This window comes from Podarcis bocagei (genome assembly GCF_964188305.1).
Source record: "Podarcis bocagei genome assembly, chromosome: 5".
In the NCBI taxonomy this organism is placed as follows: domain Eukaryota; kingdom Metazoa; phylum Chordata; class Lepidosauria; order Squamata; family Lacertidae; genus Podarcis; species Podarcis bocagei.
In genome coordinates, this window is record NC_138129.1 from 49179663 (window position 1) to 49199958 (window position 20296).

Genomic DNA, 20296 nt, shown 5'->3' on the forward strand with positions numbered 1-20296 from the left:
GCTTAATTATAACTTTTAAGAACAAGAACTTGACTGGTTTTTCTTCATAGAATATGAACTTTACTACATTCTCCATACATTTAAATATGGAGAATGTAGATTAGAGTAAAAGACTAAGCATGCATACTGTAAGACAGTACAGTCATACCTTGGTTGCCGAACGCCTTGGAATTCCTATGTTTTGGTTCCCGAATGATAAAAAAAACCAGAAGTGAGTGTTCCAGTCTTCAAACAATTTTCGCAAACCGAATGTCTGGCGTGGCTTCCGATTGGCTGCAGGACGTTCCTGCAGCCAATCAGAAGCTGCTTCCTTGGTTTTCGAACAGTTCTGGGAGTCGAATGGACTCCCGGAACGCATTGTTTGAGAACCAAGGTACGACTGTATGATGTATATCTTGTGAAGACATAATCAGAAGCCTACTTTATCTAGATTGTTAAATGAAACAGTTAGTATGGCAATTCTGCTACCAGTTCTGCACCAGTGAACCCCATACATTGAATGGGGCTTATGCATGAATAACTAGAATCAGAGTTACAGGCAGCCTTAGTTAAGGACTGTTGGTTATGTGAATTGCAATCAAGTCTGGGATCCAAAACGCATGCCCAGTAGATTTTTTAATTTTGAACAGCAAGCCTCATGCCATATAACAAACTGTGTTTGAAAGATCCTTTTAGTTTCAAAAGGCTTGTTGTGTAACATTGGCTAGGGGTTGGGAGAGTTGCCATTTGAGAATCTCAAGCCCCAGACCCTCTTCAGTGAGTGGAACTAGTTATTTGATTCTTCAAAAGAAGTTCTATTGCGTACATGGGTGTTTAATCCCATGTAAATGCATATAGGATTCCAGTCTTTGGCTGTGTTTTCACCATCTAATTTTCATGGGAGGAAGTCTTTAGAGTTTGTCCCTCTTTTCCCTGGTTAAGTTATTGTATCACTTTTTACTTGCATGCATTCCACGCCCACCCAGAGCAACTAAGGAATTACCTAAGAGTAACCGTTTGGTTTTAGCATTTAGTTGCAAGCAGATTCACAAGCTGTAAAAGACTTCAGTCTGTTTTCTCACAGTAAGTATAGTCGTACCTTGGAAGTCGAACTGAATCCTTTCCAGAAGTCCGTTCGACTTCCAAAATGTTTGGAAACCAAAGCGCGGCTTCTGATTGGCTGCAGGAAGCTCCTGCAGCCAATTGGAAGCCCTGTCAGACATTCAGCTTCCAAAAATAGTTCGCAAACCAAATAAGCCACTTCCGGGTTTACGGCGTTCAGGAGCCAAAACATTTGAGAACTAAGCTGTTCGGAAACCAAGGTACGACTGTAGTACTTCTTTCTTTGCCGATCTGTTTGAGAAGAAAAACTGCAGCAGGCTAACTGAAGCCAGGCAGATTCACTTGCAAGCAAGAGCTTCTGTTGTTCTCCTGAGTAGATCTGTTGGTAGAATAGGCAATGGCAGTGTACCTTGCAATACCTGGAATGTTACAGCACAAATTAGTGCTTATTTCATGAATAAGATGTGCAAGCTAGAACTTGAATGTGTTTGCAGGCGGAGCTGCTGACCACACTTATTCAGACTGTATTTCAGCTGCATCTTCATTTGTCTTGCTTCGTGTAACTTTTTCTCTGCCTTTTCAGCTGTATACTGCTTTTTACATAGACAGATGCGTTGCTGTTTGGTTTTCATAGCTCATCAGCTCAGTTAATCATGGAAATGCCAGCATGAACTGAAAGGCTAAATATGTTGCAGAAGTACCATACAATAGCCAAGAATGATACTGGCACCTGCCTCTGCAATTGTCCAGTTTGTTTATTTCTTAATAAGAACATATGAAATGAAGAAGCTTGTCTTGTTTAGGTTGGGATGCCTTTATGAAAATTGTCTTCCATCTTTTCCATAGAATTTTTTGGGTAGAGCTAGAAGAATAATTGGCACCTACTGGCACAGAGAAGCTAATACTTTGAGCTCTTGTGCTCCTACAGTATAATCAATACTGTGATACTCTTTTCTTTCAAAGTTCTGAAGGAAATTTATTATTGAACAGGAAACTCGGGGCTTCACTTCAGTTAGGCTACATAGTTAGTATATCTGGAAAGACTTTGGAAGTTGGTCAGCATCAAAAGAATAGAATGAGTTTTTGGTCATTCCGGAACATGGCTAAATTTTTCGGGAAGCAAATTAGCTGAGAGCAACTCTCTTCAGTGATGCTGCAAGGCATTTACCTGCAATGCAGTGCTATGCATCTGCAGCTAGGTGGTGGAGGCAAATTCCTTTTCTCTCTTGCTTTTGCACAAAGCTTTGCTGTGTTCAGGAAGAACCAGCCCTCTGCTTGCAATTTATGTACCGCTATTACTTGCACCAGGGTGCCATTTAATTTTTGATGGCTCTTTCGAAAACTGTTGGCCCGACTTCAGAGATACCTTCATCAATGGGAGTTCGTGCTTCGTGCAGGTAAGCTTGCCTTTTACAGCATTTTTTAAAACCCAGATGGAAAAAAGGGAGTTTGGCTGCCTCAGTGAGGACTTCTCTGAATTCCGTTTAAGCTCATAAATCTTCCTGAGGTCACTGATTCAATTGTCGCCCTCCCCTAGCATGTAATCTTACCAGATGCTTAGCTTAAGAACAAATCCAATGAAGTTAGGTTGTAAAAGCAAGTAGATGTTCAGAAGCCCAAGGTGCTTGTTGGGGTGGATGTCTGCCAAATGTTCTGATATGTTAAAATGGATTCATTCAAGGCTTCTGTTAGCATTTGATGTGTTTCTAGCAGTGTAGCAGTTCTGACAGCTGTCTGTTTCTTATTCATTGAAATGCAGTCTCTGGAACTCTCACATCAGCCTTTTGTCCCTGCTTACAAGCTGACTTCTAAATCGTTTAAATGAATCAGAAGATGCTTTCAGGTTTCTCTTCTTAGTAACAATTTGCTCAAATAAATCATTGTTTAGAATCAAATGATGTATTAAAATAAGGTCTTTGTACCTCCTATGCATGTTTTACCATCCTTGCCCATGCCCGTTTGGGGTGCATTTTAGGGGGGATACATTTTAGGAGGGCGGGGCAGGAGCAGTTGTGGGGATTGTATTGAGCATTTTTAAAAGATTTAATAGCAAAAGTACACATACTTTCCAAGAAACATTAGAGAGAAAATATTGCCTTTGAAAGGCAATCACATCTCTGCAATGTTATGTGGTCTTTTTCACTCCCTGGCAAATAATAGTTCACTCTCATTTTGAAAGTATAAGGACTTGAAATAATTAATTGCAAAGATATTGAGCTCTCTGAGTCTTTGTAACATCACTCAGTGATAAGACATTCAGACTTCCTTTAGATAAAGGATCAGGATAGTTCTCAAAAGCTTTATGAAGGCTTTCTAGTAACTTCTTTGCTGCAGGAAGATTGTGCTTGTGGAAGAGATGTATGATTGCAGAATATTCAGGGAATTTCAAACAGCGTTTTTGCCTGGAAAAATAGCTTTAAGGCTTACCTAATTCCTTGTCGATGCAGACCCTAGAACGTTCTGTCATTAAAAACCGATCTAGTAAACCTTAACAATTCAGCATTCCCATAGTTATGACGTAATTAATGAAGAGATTTGCTGTGTGAAGAGAGGGTGTGGCTTCTAGAGGGATCACATCGATTTCATCCTTATTCATTTCCTCTCTAGGTTTGAGATTTATTGGGTAGCGTTATGATTTTTAAAAATCATTGTCTGCAATTGTCTTAACTCTTGTTTAACATTTGATTTTGTGTTTATTCCTGTATGTGCTCTGCCCGCATTAGGCTAACTGCAAATATTTACAACTTCTAATTTTTGCCAAAGAAAGGTGTAGGGAGTTCAAATAAATCTTCAAGAGATGAGTGTGTGGAGGGAACAGTCAGTTTAGAATGTGTGTAAAATGTTCCAGAAGTGTACATGAGCACTCTTTGCAAGTATGCTGATTTATTTATTTTTGTTTGAACATCCCTACACCAAACCCCGCGATAGCTGTATTTCACAATTGTTTTGTGAAACCAGTTACTTTACAAAAGGTTTATTTGTTACTCTGTAAAATAACTGTTATGTGTTTTATATAATGTTGTCACATAGCTGTCAATAAGAAGAGAATGAAGAGGGAAGCAATTTTTGGCTATTCCCCCTACCACTAACAACCCTGTGCACACGCAAAAATCTTCTCCAGAGGGTTGGGGACCTTCAGAGCATTGATTTATGCCTTATGATCAGCTGAGCAACTCAATATTTAACAAACAAAATCCAGGGAGTGACTAGATATAAGTATGTTTCTTTTGGTATTCAAATATAATATGTCATGGATCACTGTAGCTGTCAGTCTAAAGCCTGACAACAACTAGTTGACAGCATGCAAGTTGTAGTTACATGTTTCTAGATATGCATGACTATTTTTCTTTCTGCTGAAAGATTGGGTTTTTCTTTTCTGCCACTCTATACAGTACTTGAATTTCCCGTTTTTAGGGAGCCATAAAGATGGGTTCGTCCCACTGCATGGAAGCACACTGAGTCACTTATAGGGCTGGAATGCATTTGGGTACCTGTAATAGGATGACTAAACTGAAGCCATTCTGAGGGGCTATCTATAGAAAATAATTCAGAATCCTAAAATTTTCCTTCATCCTGAACCCATCACCAAGCAGTTTTCACTGCAAGTCTTCTGTGAGCCACTGGCAATTATTTTTAGCCTAAGGACTATCCTACACTGCTGAAGCCTTCTGAATGCCTGTTATTTTTTATTAAAATATTTTTGAAAGCCAGTAATGAGGAGACCATGCGTATCTCCCTGGGGAGGAATTCGAAAGGTTGGGACCACCACTGTGAAAGCCCTGTTCCTAGAACCTACCCGCCTTATGACAGGCCATAGAGCAGGGTCTTGGACTCTGATCTTGGGCAGATTCATACAGGTATAGAGGGTCCTTCAGATAAATTAGGCTGCTAAAGCTACTAGCCTGTTGAAATGTTTACTGTTCCATTGAGACACTGGCAGCCTGCATTTCCCTGCTGGCTGGAGAGGAACGGAAGCCCCTCCACAACCAGCATGGAAATAAAGTTCTTTTAAAAGCCGAAAACAAAGAACCCTGCTATCAAGCAGACGTAAAATGAACCATCCCTCCACCATCCTGCTTGTTTTTCACACTGATCAGGGAGGTAGGTGCTTTCCTTCCTCCATGGTTGGCATGGAAACCAAGTGGACTGGGCAGAGGAGGGATGGAGAGATCCATCCTCTACCAGCTCACTCCCTTGCCAGTATGAAATTCCTGTTTGCTTATAGCTACAAGGTGAGTAGTTAGTTACAAGCCTGAATTCTTGCTGCTGTTACTCTCTGCCTGAGTCTCTCGCCTCTTGATTGGCATTTTTTGGAGAGGGGCAGTAATTTGGCCCAGCGCCTCCAGCTTAGGACATTCTGCTACAGACAAAATGCATCACAAAGCACAGCTGTACCTGGCAAAAGTGCAGTTGACTCCATCCCCATGACTGAGCAAGGCAAATACCTGGCATAATCATAGTGGGAGTGATTGGTGTACTGTGCAACATTTGATCCTCCATGAAGACAGCTCTAGACATTGGTGTGACTGGTATCTTTTGAAACTGTACTAATTTGAGTGTCGGTACTTGCTGCACATGTGGAGTTGTCTGCACAAGTTGTATCTGCTGAGAGGGTTTGTTCCAACCAAAGTGAACTGAGATAGATGTGATGCATCTGCATTTCAGTTACTTCTTTAAAAATTAGGAATATTTCTTTTGCCTATCATTATCCAACCTCAAACTGCATTTTAGTCTTTGCATATTCTTTCTTCCTTTGCTCTAAGTACACACAATAAAAAGCTTACGACTTACAAACTTACGATGTCTCCTAGGCCAGAAACCCAACATCGAGGCCCTGCTGCCCATGCAGAGAATGATCTTCCTGAACAAGAAGAGGAAATCCTGGGATCAGATGATGATGAGCAGGAAGATCCCAATGATTACTGCAAAGGTGAGAGGTTTTATTTTACAATTTGAGTATCATAATTTTAAACCAATAATTAAGGTTGTAAACCTGGTTTGGTACATTGTGTGTGTCAACCAGTAAGTGATTTTGCTTTGTAGATAGAAAAAGGAAAACATCTATGGGGACTTGATAGACTAATGCTTCTTCTTATAAGACCAGACATCTACCAGACTACATCCTCCTTGTTTGTTTAGCATATCAAAGTTAATACATCAAGACATATGCTAGCTTAAGGTATTTCTCAGTATTTTTATTCATTTAACTTTTTACTACTTCACCAGCTTTCCATTTAATATATGCTCCATATTTACAACTGAAATTAAAGTTAACATCAAAACTGCATAACAAACATCAGAAATAAAAACTTAATAACAAAAAATGGAACTTTAGGAGCCATAAAATTCACCAGGAAACCAGGAAATAAACAAAGCCTAATAGCTCATAAGCATGGCAAGTGAAAAGTAAAAACTATGTAGTTGTCTGGTAAGCCTCTCCAGCAGGTTGATGGGTGAGATTCCAAAGCAACATCATCCTCATAGAAAATGCCAGGGACAACGCTGGATTAACCCATCTACCAATGCAGTGGTAGAATTTGGAATAAGTAGGGGGGAATTGTTCTGGTCAGAGGGAGACTGCATTCCCAAGGGTAGTTACTGTCTGCAATCCATAGTTTGCAGGAAGCTCAGTATAGGACCCCCAGTGTGTGCTAGAGAATACTGGGTGAAGCAATTCAATTTGTACTGGTACCTTTACATACCTGCCGACACCTAGAGAAAGCTATTGGTTGCTCTTCAGGTGCTGAGATTGTTCTTCCTCTAATTACCATATAAATCTGTACATTTTGGGTCCACTTGCTATATATAAAGTACTGACATAGTGTCATACAGGAATTGGCAAACGACAGACATTTCCTCCACTTAAATACCATATGTCTACCTTCACATCACGGAATTCTCAATGGTAAAATGTTGCAAACATGACTGTATGTCCCCAATCCTGGCTCTAGTTACCCAAACTGGTATACTTAGCATCCCGCTCAATGGAATAAACTGAATGAAAAATATGTCATGTCTCCACTGACTTCATTTTGTGTGGGTATACTGTTTGCCCGGCATAGAAATTTAGCAGGTTGGCAGCGAAGGCATGGATCTCTCTGTCTTTCTATTGCCAGCCAGCGTGTTCTATGCTAGACATGCCGGGGGGGGGGGTGTCACCTGCTGTGCCTGTATATGAAAACATGGTAGACTGGTAGCAAGAGGGAATGAGCAACCTGATGCGAACCCTCTTGCTTTTAATGCTGAACCCATTTAAGGCTTACCCATTATCAGCTAGCTTGGAATGGCAGTGGGCTGTCAGAAGAGGGATGGAGTGTTCAGACTTCTGCCTCGTGTCAGTCTGCCTGGTTTCTTTGCTTGACAGAAGGAGGCAGTTTCCCCACCTCCCTGTCCAGCACAGAAAGGATGCTGGAGAAGGGAATGGGTGCTCAGCCCCTCATCCCCACCCCTGGAACCTCCTCCAAGCCCAGCATAGAAATGCAGCAAGCTACCAGAGAAGGGTTGAAGCACTCCATTGATCCTCCAGCAGCCCAGTCACTCGCCTGGATGAAATTCCTTGTTGCCCATGGCGACCGGGCAAATGTTTAAAAACAAGTCTGCTTTGATAGTTCTTGCATTGTAGTCCTTGCATTATCTAATCCAATATAGTGATCCAGAAATATATTTTAAAAATTAATAACAAACTCCCCATGCTGAACAAACCAGGCTTCAAGGAAATACGTTCACCAAGCCATTTCTTAAAAGGTAGGATGTTGCCTGTTTCCCCTTTGTGTATACCTGAGAGTAAGCATCTTTTAATTTAATGGGATCTTTTTGTAGCAATGTATGAGATGGCATTGTTAGCTTTACTTCTTGTTAAAAAGCAGGTTCACACAATTGCAAACAATGCTTGATGCTGTTGTGAAGTATGTGTGTAGGTGTAACAAGTACAGGGCCTAAATGGAGGTGCTGCCCTCATGGATCACAGTGATGCACTGTAGCTGCCTGGCGTGAATGTCAGAAAATGAATTGTTTTTGTGTGAAGTAGCTCCTGTTTGAGGTGGGCTGATTTGGGTTGGCTGATGATGCCATTTAGGTGGTTAGGATGATGTGTGAACCTCTTCAGATATGCAGCTTCCCACATGGTTGGACCCTTTGCAGTTCACCATAGTGGTGGCAACCATAGCACAAAGGTAATGTGAGAAGGGGGCAAGAATGCATTGGCAGAATGGTGTACGGGAGCTCTTTAATAGGAGCTCACATAGGTCATAATTTTTCTTAATCCAGGATCGCCAAGGTCCAGGGATAAGTCTCAAAGTCAGTAATTCAACGACATACACCTTCATACATCAACTGGCAACCGATCCCACCATGCCCGTCTTCTCTCTAGATTGTTTTTGATAAATATTGAGTAAGCTCTTTGAACAAAGGCAGGGCTTGTATGTATGCAGCTCCATTGGCTTCTATTAATAAACTAGTGGTCAATTATGTATCTGGAGGCAATTTTAACATGAACAAGGGTAGGCAAACTGAAATTTAATTCAGACAAAATGGAGATACTGTGGGTGGGAAGTTGGTCTTCTCCAGAAAGAGGGTTCAATTGGCTCTGGATGTGGGGTTGCACTTTGCCTGCAAGTCCAAGGACACAACCTGGGAATTCTCCTGAATTCAGTAGGTGACATCCAATTGAGAAAATACTTTTTTTTTTTAAGATGGCTGACAAATGTGTTAAACAAAACATACGCATCTGTAGTAGCACATAGAATTTACATGTTCTCAGTATGGCCGTAATACTGAGTAGATTACCCATCAGATCATTCTCTTATCTCATGGCTAAAGCTCCTCATCATGGAAACCTTAGAGACACGCTAGGCTCTCATTCTTTTAAGGATATTGCTATGCTTTAGCTGAGTCATTCTGTTCTGTTATGAGCCCAGCATCTTATGAAGAGATTTGAAGAGTAGCCACCAGGTCTTCTTAATATTGTGACTAGACCTTACAAATCAACATCCCCTTTCAGCTGCAGTTGCAGCCAAGTGGTGTGTCATCATGTGTTTCACCAAATAAAGAAAATCCCAGGGTAGCATTCCTGTTCTTATGGAGGGAAGGAAAAGCGTTATTAAATCCAAATGTTCTTACTACTGCTAGGAGAGAGCAGTTAGCAATGCATTATATCTCTACCAATCCCAGAACTCATAGCTAATGTGACATTTGAAGTTTCTTAAACAGTAGTGTTTTTAAAAGATACTTTTTCTTATTGTGGAGTATATTTAGTGAGAAAATCAAGAGATTTGAGAGTTCCCAGTGGGATTGTACCACCTGCACATAGCCATGCTGGTTTGCCTTATCCTTCCCACGTAGAGGAATAGCACACTCTACAGCTATTTTCTCTGCAGAAGCTGAGCAGGGAAAACACACCATCTATTCTATATTGTGCCTGATATTATTCTTTGGTAAGCTGTCAGGATTTACTTGCATGATATCTAAAATGAAAACATTGCATGGCTCTACAAACAATTCTGTATTCTCAATGCACTTTTTTCATTTGTTTTTAAGAGAGATTAAAAGTGGCGGGTGCATAGATTGACTTGTGAGTTTCTCAATATCACTGAGGGTTCTTGACCCAATAACTCTTTTTACATTTCCTAGGAGGCTACCATCTTGTTAAAATAGGGGATCTATTCAATGGAAGATACCATGTGATCCGGAAGCTGGGATGGGGACACTTTTCTACAGTGTGGTTATCATGGGACATCCAGTAAGTCTTATTTCGTTTTGGAAGGAATTTCTGCTAGTTGCATGGAATATTCTTACAGACCAGCAACATGATTTTTCCTTAGAATGTTCCTCCTTGTTTTCAAATCCAGAGGTTTCATCTCATGCTTTAAAAAAATAATTATAATAACATGGTAACAGTTCTATGTACAAACTGAAAACTGATTCATATTCCCACTTGCATATTACTTCTTCAAGTTTACTTTTTATGGAACTCGAGGGAAATCATGCATTCAGGAGTGACAGAGAACCTGCTTTTGTATTTTGTAGGAAATGATCCTGATCATTCAGGTCTTTTTCTGTTAGTGTTATCTGATTCCTGAAGGCAGTTTAGTACTAAACTTTGTGTCCACTTAGGGGGAAGAGGTTTGTGGCAATGAAAGTTGTAAAGAGTGCTGAACACTACACAGAAACAGCATTGGATGAAATCAAACTGCTGAAATCTGTGAGTATCCACAAGTAGATGATTATGATTCAATTTCAAATTATATCCTTTAAAAATATCAGCAAATGGCTCCCAGCCATAATATAATCTCTTGCTCCACACAAGATAGAAAGGGGAATGCTTTACACAGGATTAGATTAGGCATTTGTTGTTGTTTTTCTTTAATTTGTAAAGGTCAATTTTTATCTCTGTTTCCAGAGCATTTTAAAAGATGACAGAAGATTATTTATTAAATTGATTAGTCGTTTTATCTTGCCCAAGGCAGCCCAAAGCAATTTACAACCAACCAACCAAACAGACAAAAAAAAAAAAAAATCCACAAGAGATATATTAAAACCAAGGGGGTGGGATACATTTAAAACATCCCACACACTTCTAAAAGGCCACAGATAATTAAAGGTCAAAGTCTTGGTTAGAGATGAAAATTTCTGCCTGCTGCTTAAAGATACGGCTATTGTAATTATTGCAAGTGGGTAATTCATCTCAAGTTTGGTTTGCTATTTGTGCCATTAGTTGTAGGTATCATGTCATCCCATTACCTTAGCTGGTAATCTTCCTTTCATGTATCCAGCAGTACATTTTCAGTCATTTTTATGGAGGAAGGGAAAGGTAAATGCAGGCTCATGAGAAGTAACAGCATTAGTACAGCTACTTAGACAGTGTTGTTTAGGTATTGATTAATGAAGGGTTTTTCCGCCCCGGCTGGGGCATAAGGCAAGGTTAGTATGGACATAGTTGCTCAAGAATAGTCAGAAATGCTAACAAATTGATTATTTGATTTGCTAAATAAGAATGTGGGGTGAGAATCTGGAGAGTGTCTTGGAAACCTATGGAATTTGATAAAGATAGAACCTGCATTAAATGATTTTTTATGGTGTTTGATTTCCTCCCACCCTACAGGTCCGCAACACTGACCCAGACGACCCAAACCGAGAGAGAGTAGTTCAGTTATTAGATGACTTCAAAATCTCAGGAGTAAATGGTTCCCGTATCCTTTTAATAAAACCAGACTTTTCTGCGACCTTTAATCCAGCAAAATGTGGGATTTAATAAAATACAGTACTGGGGTAAAACATAAATGGTTGTCTTACACAGTGATGAAATTTCACAACGTGTAGCCGTTTGGCACAAGTATGTTTTCAGTTTCCTTCGGCCATATAAAGAAAACAACCTACAGAAAGGTTTCCTTTCTAATTCTGAGTGGCAAGAACCTTTTTGAATGTTGGAAGTTGAGAAGACAATTTGAAAAAAGTGAGAGTATTGTTTGGGTTTTCCCACCGATGTGGCTTTAGCTTCCTCTGTACCACCTTACTATATCTCTGTATCCCTGTGTGCGTGGAATTTACCAGTGAAAATTCATAGGACTATTAATAATTAGAATACTTTCTGGTGTACAGTGGTACCTCAGGCTAAGTACTTAATTCATTCTGGAGGTGTGTTCTTAACCTGAAACAACCTGAAGCACCACTTTAGCTAATGGGGCCTCCTGCTGCCGCTGCGCCACCGCTGCACGATTTCTGTTCTCATCTTGAAGCAAAGTTCTTAATCTGAGGTACTACTTCTGGGTTAGGGGAGTCTGTAACCTGAAGCGTCTGTAACCTGAGGTACCACTGTAATGGGGTGGATGTTGCGGCCTTGCTCATCTGGCTTCCCAATGTCATATATTGCTGCTGGTTACCGGGGGGGGGGCAGGGAGTGCAGTGGATGTGCAGTGGGGGGGGAGCATTGGGCTGACTCAACCACTGCACCCACACCAAGCGCCCCATTGCCTTACCTCTCCCGCTTGGTAACTGGCAGCAGTGCACAGCATGGGGAAGCCACACAAGGAATGCCACACCACTGGCGGGGGCTGTGTAAAATTGCCACAAAGTGTAGCTATTCTAGAAAACTACATGCAGATAGTCAGGGGGAAATGGGTATATACGCGATAACTAAGCATGAAATTTCTTTTTCCGTGTTGCTATGTATTCAGCAATAGCTGACTTTGTAAATGTTCTGGGAAATTCAGCCTTGACTCAGCTACAGATATTTGCATGGTGTTTGAAGTTCTGGGGCACCATCTTCTGAAATGGATCATCAAATCAAATTATCAGGGTCTTCCACTACTCTGTGTAAAAAGGATCATCCACCAGGCATGTTATATATACTACATTTGGGTCTACTTTTGTGAAAAGTTGTTTTTGTCAAGCGTTTGGTGCTCCAAAGTGCAGCTGGAGACACTCTGTGATGTCAGTTGCTGCACTTTTGGCTGCTGGAACAGATCAAAATTGTAACAATGACTTCTCATTGGTGGATATCCTGTGCATCACATGCTCTAGGATCCCAAGATCAGGTCCTTCACACAGTATTTAAGAATTAACAAGAAACTGCTGTGAATCAGTAGGCCAGTTCAAGAGTTTTCTCATGCTTTCTGTCTAATAGCAGAATAAGATTCTATCTGATAGCAGAATCAGTGATCCTGTTCTGATTGATTTGGCAGCAAAACAGGGTAGGTTGTTGCATATCACTGGAAACCACAAGGCACTCTACTAAAAAGGCAGCACAGTTCCCAAAAGTGGAAGCAAAGGACTGTGTATGTGTGCTTTACTGCTCCAGGAGCATTTTTGTTTGCTCCAGTTGGGCTTATATAAAGTGTGTGTGTGTGTGTGTGTGTGTGTGTGTGTTTTGAGGGGGAGGGAATCATTTGGGTGGGTTAACTTAGGGAAGGAGACACAGCTAGAGTGAAACAAAGGGAAGATGTGGGCACTCTTGCTACTAACTGAGGCAGGTGGGTGCCATCCCCCAACTGCCTTACACACACAGGAACAAAAGACTGGGTGGTGATGATGGATCCTTTGTTTGCTCACTTCTCTCTGCCCCACACTTTGGCTGTGGGAAGAGGAGATGGAGTGACAGCACCTAACTAGGTGGGGTGTTGCTCAGTTGCCCTGTCTACTTGCCCTGGTCCCTACTGGGTGCAGCTAAAGGAGGTGGAACCAAAGAGGCACACTGACCTGCTGCTTCTTCATTCTGTGAGTACGGAACAGCCCCTCGAGTCAGGTGATACGCAAAAGGAGCTGGCAAAGTGCTGCCAAATGGGCATCCCAATATGTCACAGTGGTGCCTCCACTCAAGGGCCTGACCTGATCATAGGCATCCTTATTTGAAAACAAGCCCTAATGGGACTTATTCCCATGTAAGGTTGACTGGGTGTGTTGTTCAGGCTGCAAAATGTATCTTCCCTTCATATAGCACACACTTGTACATTAACATATAATACTGGAGGCATCATCCCGTTGAATAACACACACACACACACACACACACACACACACACACTGGTGTTGTGTAACGCTTTGTTGCAAGTCCCATTTGTAATTGATGCTTCAAGAACAGAAATGAAAGCTGGGAAGGATGGGCAAGCCTGGAGTAGAATAATAGTGCTAAAATGAATGGGAATTACGCCTTCAGCAACAGTAGGTTGAAGATCAAGTAAAGCGCTCATTTTGCTATAGTTTCCATAGTAACCTGGCTTTTTCACTGCTTGCTTCATAATAAAATCAAGCTTTTGGTCACATTGTGCACCACAACTACCAGATCCTGGGTCTTCGGTATACTTTGGAAGTTACACAATGACATTTTGTCACCTGTATGTGACTTTCCTTTGTTGTTTGTTCTCTGCAGGTTTTGCAGGGACTGGACTATTTGCACGCCAAGTGTCGGATTATCCACACTGATATTAAACCAGAGAACATTCTGCTGTGTGTTAATGACCAGTATATCCGCAGGCTGGCTGCAGAAGCAACAGAGTGGCAGAGATCTGGAGCCCCCCCTCCTTCTGGCTCTGCAGGTGCTTTTTGTGTTTTAGCTTAAAGTCAGTTCATTCTGAAGTGGTTTGTTAGGATATGACAAATATTAGCTGTCTAGATCACCCTGAACATGATTAATATGGAACATCATTTCAGTTTGTCCATAAAATAGATATTCATTGCAGTACTAGCTGTATGGTTATGTATAGAGCTCATGAAAAGTGTGTAAATTGCCACGCTGGAGAATTATTTAAAATGCTGTTTCTGATCTCATGTAATTAAATTGATGATAGGCCAACTTCTGTTGCGTTGTGTATAAAAGAGTTTATAGAAATTCAATTTAGAAGACCTCTGCAGTGAGGTCATCTTGGATATGCCTTGCTCAGTCTTGTATTCTCCAGAGAGTTTAAAAATTCTTTCCATCATACATTCTGTATATATTATGTATAAGCAGACTCTCCGTTAAGTGGCTTTACTATTATAGGTGTTCAATCTTTTAAGACAAATCTGATATAGAAATTGAATCCTCCCTGGTGCTGCCAAAGAGCTGTGCAACGGTATCTCAGGATTACTTTTGAAGAGCATTGACTAATGGTAAAAGCGGGGAGGGTGTTCCTAATTTGGTCTCCACCAGATCTGTGGTGTTTTATTGAGACTACATGAACTCCATCCTTTTCAGTCACCAGCCAAGGTGGCAGACTGTACCTGAAGTTTTCATAAGAGTATGGTTACAGAGCAGTAGCCATGACAACTGTTTAATGTCTTGCTGTATCTGTATTCTTCAAGACCAGTCAGTTTTCAAAACAGAGGTCCAGGGGTCACAACCCTGTCCTTCTCCAGTGGTCAGGCTCTTTCTTGTCTATTAAACATTTTTACCCCTTGATTAAACATAGGTCTGCCAGGGACCAATGAAAATTATTTTTGTGGGCTGTCAGCTGACCACCTGCGATTTACTATTTCAAGTACAGCCGTACCTTGGAAGTCGAACGGAATCCATTCCAGAAGTCTGTACGACTTCCAAAACGTTAGAAAACCAAAGCACAGCTTCTGATTGGCTGCAGGAAGCTCCTGCAGCCAATTGGAAGCCGCCGAAACCCCCGTCGGACATTCTGCTTCTGAAAGAATGTTAGAAAACCAGAACAGTCACTTCCAGGTTTTGATCGTTCAGGAGCCAAAACGTTCGAGAACTAGGCTGTTTGACTTCCAAGGTACGACTGTGGTTAATTGGAAATTGATGGAACTTGAAGTGGACTTAATGCACTCTTGACTTACCTATGTGTCATCTCAGTTCACTTTTTAAAATACTGTGTACGTGCTGCTGTGTTGCCTCACTTGCATGTAATTATTCCCCTCACTTTGAAAACGGTTGAGTGGCCTGACAATTGATAACATAATTGTTGTTATGTATAATAATCTGACATCGCGTTCTCTCTGCTTCCATAAGAAGGTAACAATTTAGTGTTTGGAACAGCTTCTCAGTGTTGCAGGATTGATTTAAGTAGATGCCTGTCTTCCAATGCTGCTCAGTGTTGGAATTTAATCTGTTGATGACTTGATGAGAACATTTTCCTTTTTTTCTATACTGCAGTCATGTTTCAGAAGTAGTTTTCTGTTAACTATAGAATAGTTTGAGTAGTATGCCACTTTAATAGCATGATTGCAGGCATATTAATTGTATTTCTTTTTTATTTCACAGTGAGTACTGCACCACAGCCCAAACCAGTAAGTGTGATAACTTGTGCATGTTATAAATGAGTTAAACTTTGCATTCAGATGTACACTGTCTTTTTACAGAGCAGTTCCAGTGCTGTGGGAAGGCTCCTACCAAACAGCACAATTGTGTCTGGACATATTTAGATTTCTATTTCCCACCATCCCAGGGGCTCAGATTTTAGCATGCTGCCATATACACTTCATTTCTTTCAGTTCTCTTAATGGTTACCCTTTCTATGCCTTAGTTTGGCTATTTTTCTAGCTACTACAATTGCAGGAATTTCTGATGACTAAATCTATGATTTTTCTGTTTGTATCTTATATTTATTCGTATGAACACGCACTTGGGGGTAGTCTGAACTGCTCACTTGAATGAAATAAATATGATGTGAATTGGTCTGTAGTGCACAAAGGTTCCTTGTTTAATATCTGAAATATCTAGAGCAGGCATAGGCAAACTTGACCCTCCAGATGCTTTGAGACTACAATTCCCATCATCCCTGACCACTGGTCTTGTTAGCTAGGGATGATGGGAGTTGTAGTCTGAAAAACATCTGGAGGGCCGAGTTTACCTATGCCTGATCTAGAATGTGGTCAGTTATATCAATGAGTGCTAGCAATTTACACAAGGAAGAATAATTATGGAGAATTGTTCTGCTATGTAAATGGTACTGACATCCAAGAGCGCTCACCTCAGAGAGGCTTTGTTTGACATCTTCTAATTTGCACTTAGACTGCAATCCTATATCCACTTACATGGGAGTGCCATTGAACTCAGTAGGAATTCTGAGTAAGCATAGGAGTGCATCATTAACAAGCACATACAGTACTAGAATTAGGAGAATAGGATTGAGGCTTGTTTGAAATACTGGATTTATGGTGGCAATCCTTTACTTGCAAACCTGGAAATAAGCCAAATTGAACTCATATAAACATGTATAGGATTGCAGTGTAAATGTTCATGATATCCGGATGTTATTTCCTTCTGTTTTCCCTTATTTAACTGCTTTTTCTATATAAAAAGTCTACCAGATTATTTGCAGTAGGCAATAGATGCCTGAGGGTTGGTGTATTTGCAATTACCCTACAGGCTGACAAAATGTCGAAAAATAAGAAAAAGAAATTGAAAAAGAAACAGAAACGGCAAGCGGAGCTGCTGGAGAAGCGAATTCAGGAAATTGAGGAGATGGAGAAGGAAGCCATCCCAGTGCAAGCAGAGCCCGAGGAGCAGCAGGAGGAGCAGCAGGAAATTCCACAGCCACTTGAGCTGCTCTTAAAAGAGAGCCCTCCAGATGAAGAGCTGCCAGAAAAGACAGGTATGGATTTCTAGAAAATATGTGCTTTGGGTGTACTTGGTAATAATGCATCCTTTGAAAGGGAGGAGGTTTTAAAATAATCATTAATAGACATTAAACATAACAGAAGTAATGATAAAAACTCTACAGGAAAAGAAAATATTAACAGATCATTATTGTTACCATAGGAATTAGCATTTTCCCAGCATATGTAATGGACATCTTAAGCCACTGTTTATCAGTGGTTAGAACAGCTGCAGTATTGGATACTGTTTGCACTTCGTACCTAATCACTAGTCATTAAAACACGTTTAGTTATAACTCCATCCTCCTCAATAAGTTTTCCGGTTTTTCTGTTTTATCTAGATGACATTTCCCTTGTATCAGAGCAAGCTGTCTTAATGGAAGGAGTTGAAAAATGCATAACAGAGATCAACTGTAATGGAGTGATGCAAATGGCTACCTTCTCAGAGTCCATCAACCAAGTGTCAGTGAGACTCGAGGAAGACCTTCACAATGCCAATGATTGCAGCAGGCCCTCTCAGGAGCAGGAGGAGGAGGAAGAGGAGGAGAGCTGTGCTTACAACCAAAGTAATGGTGGCCCAGAGGCCAGCATACAGGAAGCATTATCAGACTCCTGCGAGCCCTTAATTTCGGAGGTTGCAGATTCAATGATATGCCAAGCAACTTCAAGTGACGGACAGTATTTTAGTGAACAGCAGATCAGCCATTTGCAAGAGAGCATCAGGGCAGAAATCCCTTCAGAGGATGAGAATGAGAATAATGAGTCATCTGAGAACAGCCAAGGTACAGGACATGGGTTCTGTATAAGCAATCAATTGTGCAATTTTGACACAAACCGTGTTATGGAATATGCCACAATCATGTTGATATATTATCAACATTTCCTAAGCTTTCAAAGCATTTCTCACACATGATCATGATAATCTTACAGTAGCATTCCTTGTAAGGCACGCTAGTATTGTTTTTTCCCCATATGAAGGGAGAGGCAGGGAGAAGCCAGATAATGGCTTGTTTAAAGTCATCCAGCAAAGTCTGAGGTGAGATTAGACAGGGCATGAGTTGGCTTTAGTTTATTCTCTGTCCTTTATTGTGCTTCATTGTGAAGTGAAAACTTCCCTATTAGAGCTGGTCCTGGTTCTAAGGAAAGAGAACTGTCAAGGTTCTTCCTTTCTCCATAACACATGGCTTGAAGATTCTAAAAGTTAAATAGTTAAAGTCAACCACAATTTGCCAGGTTTGGAAAAAGTGACAAGCTGTGATTGATCACAAACAGAAGCAAGAGCTTCTGGTCTTCCACTTATAGTAGCACTGAAGGAGGAGGGGGGAGCACATGAGCTCAAGGCTTCTGCATTTCTTGTCGCATTAAGCCATGGTTTATAGTGACATCCAAACCAACTCATGGATGTGAAATTAATACTTGACTCCAGACAAGGAGTGACTAGTACTCTAATAAACAATGATGCTTTTAGAATTTGTGTGGCAGATGGTGGGCCTGTCCATGTGGAGTTAACTGGCTGTTGTTTGTGCTGTGCCTAGGAAAATCGGCTGCTGGAAATTTCCTCCTTAATCCTCTTGAGCCTGGGAATGCAGATAAGCTCAAAGTGAAGATAGCTGACCTAGGAAATGCTTGCTGGGTGGTAAGTTTTAAAGCTCTTTCCATACTGTTACAGAAACTGCTGTCTCTTTACAGTTAGCTCAGGTGAATGTAGCAAACAGACCTCTGATATTTCCCCCCATTAATACTGTTTATTAAAAATTGGTTTCTTACATACAAACACTGATACAGACCCCCCACATTCCCACCAAATAAGCAGGAAACCAAACAGTAGTGGTACTGTTAGTAGTGGTATTGAAAAATACGCTGAATACAATGAGAAGTGAGATCTGGCTTCTTACATCTTCAATGTAACATTGAGAGTTCATGTGACACGGTTGGATCAGTTCATTGCAGCAAGTTAGTTGGTGACCAGGGGGTCAATGTATGCAAGCAGTATTCTAAACTAACCTGTCCACTTCATTCAAGCCTGTACATAGCCTGATTATGTAAGTTGGCTTTTCTAATAACGGAAGGTTCCTAACTTGGTTCCAACGTTCCTCCAAAGTGAAGGGGGAGCTCTGGTTCCAATGCTGAGCAACCGTCAGCTTCATAGCCAGCAAAAGAAATAAACTCCTGATACAGAAGTTCACACATCTCCTCTGGAAAGATAGAGAGCAAGGCCTGCTGTGGCAAGGAAGGTGCAATTTGTGATACGTTAGCAGAGATTTCCTGTAATACCTGAGACCAAAAGGTCTGTATCACTGTGTATGAGCACCACTTGTGGTAGTACATGTCGCACGATCAACAGGCATCCAGCATTCCATAGGGAGTGATCCAGTAATCCTCTGTTTGGTAGCAGTACAGATTCATCTCAACACATGTTTGAGACTGGACTCAAGGATAGATAGAGTCAGGGGTTTTTTGGCACATTGATTTCCAAGGTGCATCTTCAAACTGAGTACCCAAGTTTGTCTCAGCCCCATATTAGAGCCACAAAAGTGACCGCAAGCCTTTGTTGATGCTGTATAGCATCCTAATTAGCACTGGGGTAGGCAGAAGGGAAGATGAGGGTGAGGGAGGGCAGACCAAGTAATGAGCACCAGAGCATTTGAATGCAGATAATTGAGATCTATATTACATCTTGCAGATCTGTCCTCTAATAGCAACACTAGGGGCTCTGTTGACATCAGCTAGTGCCTATACATGCCTTTGAATTCACTGGGATTCATTTCTGAGATGTATTCATTCCCTAGTACATGTCTACTTGGTCTCTGGAATCTCCTTTGATCTCTCATCTTAAACCCACAGCATAAACATTTCACTGAGGACATTCAGACACGGCAATACCGATCCTTGGAAGTACTGATTGGAGCCGGTTATAGCACCCCAGCTGATATTTGGAGTACAGCTTGCATGGTAAGTTCAATCACATTGTCTTAAATCTTTGAAGTGGTGTCCATTGCAGAATTCTGCAGGAATTAAATTACTGTTAAATTGCAATAAGCTGATAGTACGTTTTTATCTGTTTTAAAGTTTTGTCTGCTGTTTTCTTGCTTTTGTTGTGTGTGTGTTTTACATTTGTTATATTCGTACTGCCCTGAAATGAAATGAAGCATGCTATTAGAAATTAAATGAAGCTTTTCATTTAATAGAAGCAAGCTTTTTACTTTTTAAAAAAAATTATTACTACATTGCCAAT

At 40.9% G+C, this 20296-nt stretch overlaps 1 protein-coding gene across 1 annotated transcript in view; it reads left to right on the forward strand.

The window, feature by feature from the left end:
* The window catches only part of SRPK1 (SRSF protein kinase 1), a 28892-nt gene that overhangs the window by 6113 nt on the left and 2483 nt on the right, over nucleotides 1-20296 (forward strand). Inside the window, exons 3-13 of the mRNA XM_081194592.1 lie at nucleotides 5853-5971; nucleotides 9670-9778; nucleotides 10153-10240; nucleotides 11141-11228; nucleotides 12266-12372; nucleotides 13904-14069; nucleotides 15725-15750; nucleotides 16832-17057; nucleotides 17403-17843; nucleotides 18597-18697; nucleotides 19906-20013. Of these exons, the coding sequence (XP_081050718.1) occupies nucleotides 5853-5971; nucleotides 9670-9778; nucleotides 10153-10240; nucleotides 11141-11228; nucleotides 12266-12372; nucleotides 13904-14069; nucleotides 15725-15750; nucleotides 16832-17057; nucleotides 17403-17843; nucleotides 18597-18697; nucleotides 19906-20013 (1579 nt within the window). The remainder of the gene's footprint in view (nucleotides 1-5852; nucleotides 5972-9669; nucleotides 9779-10152; nucleotides 10241-11140; nucleotides 11229-12265; nucleotides 12373-13903; nucleotides 14070-15724; nucleotides 15751-16831; nucleotides 17058-17402; nucleotides 17844-18596; nucleotides 18698-19905; nucleotides 20014-20296) is intronic.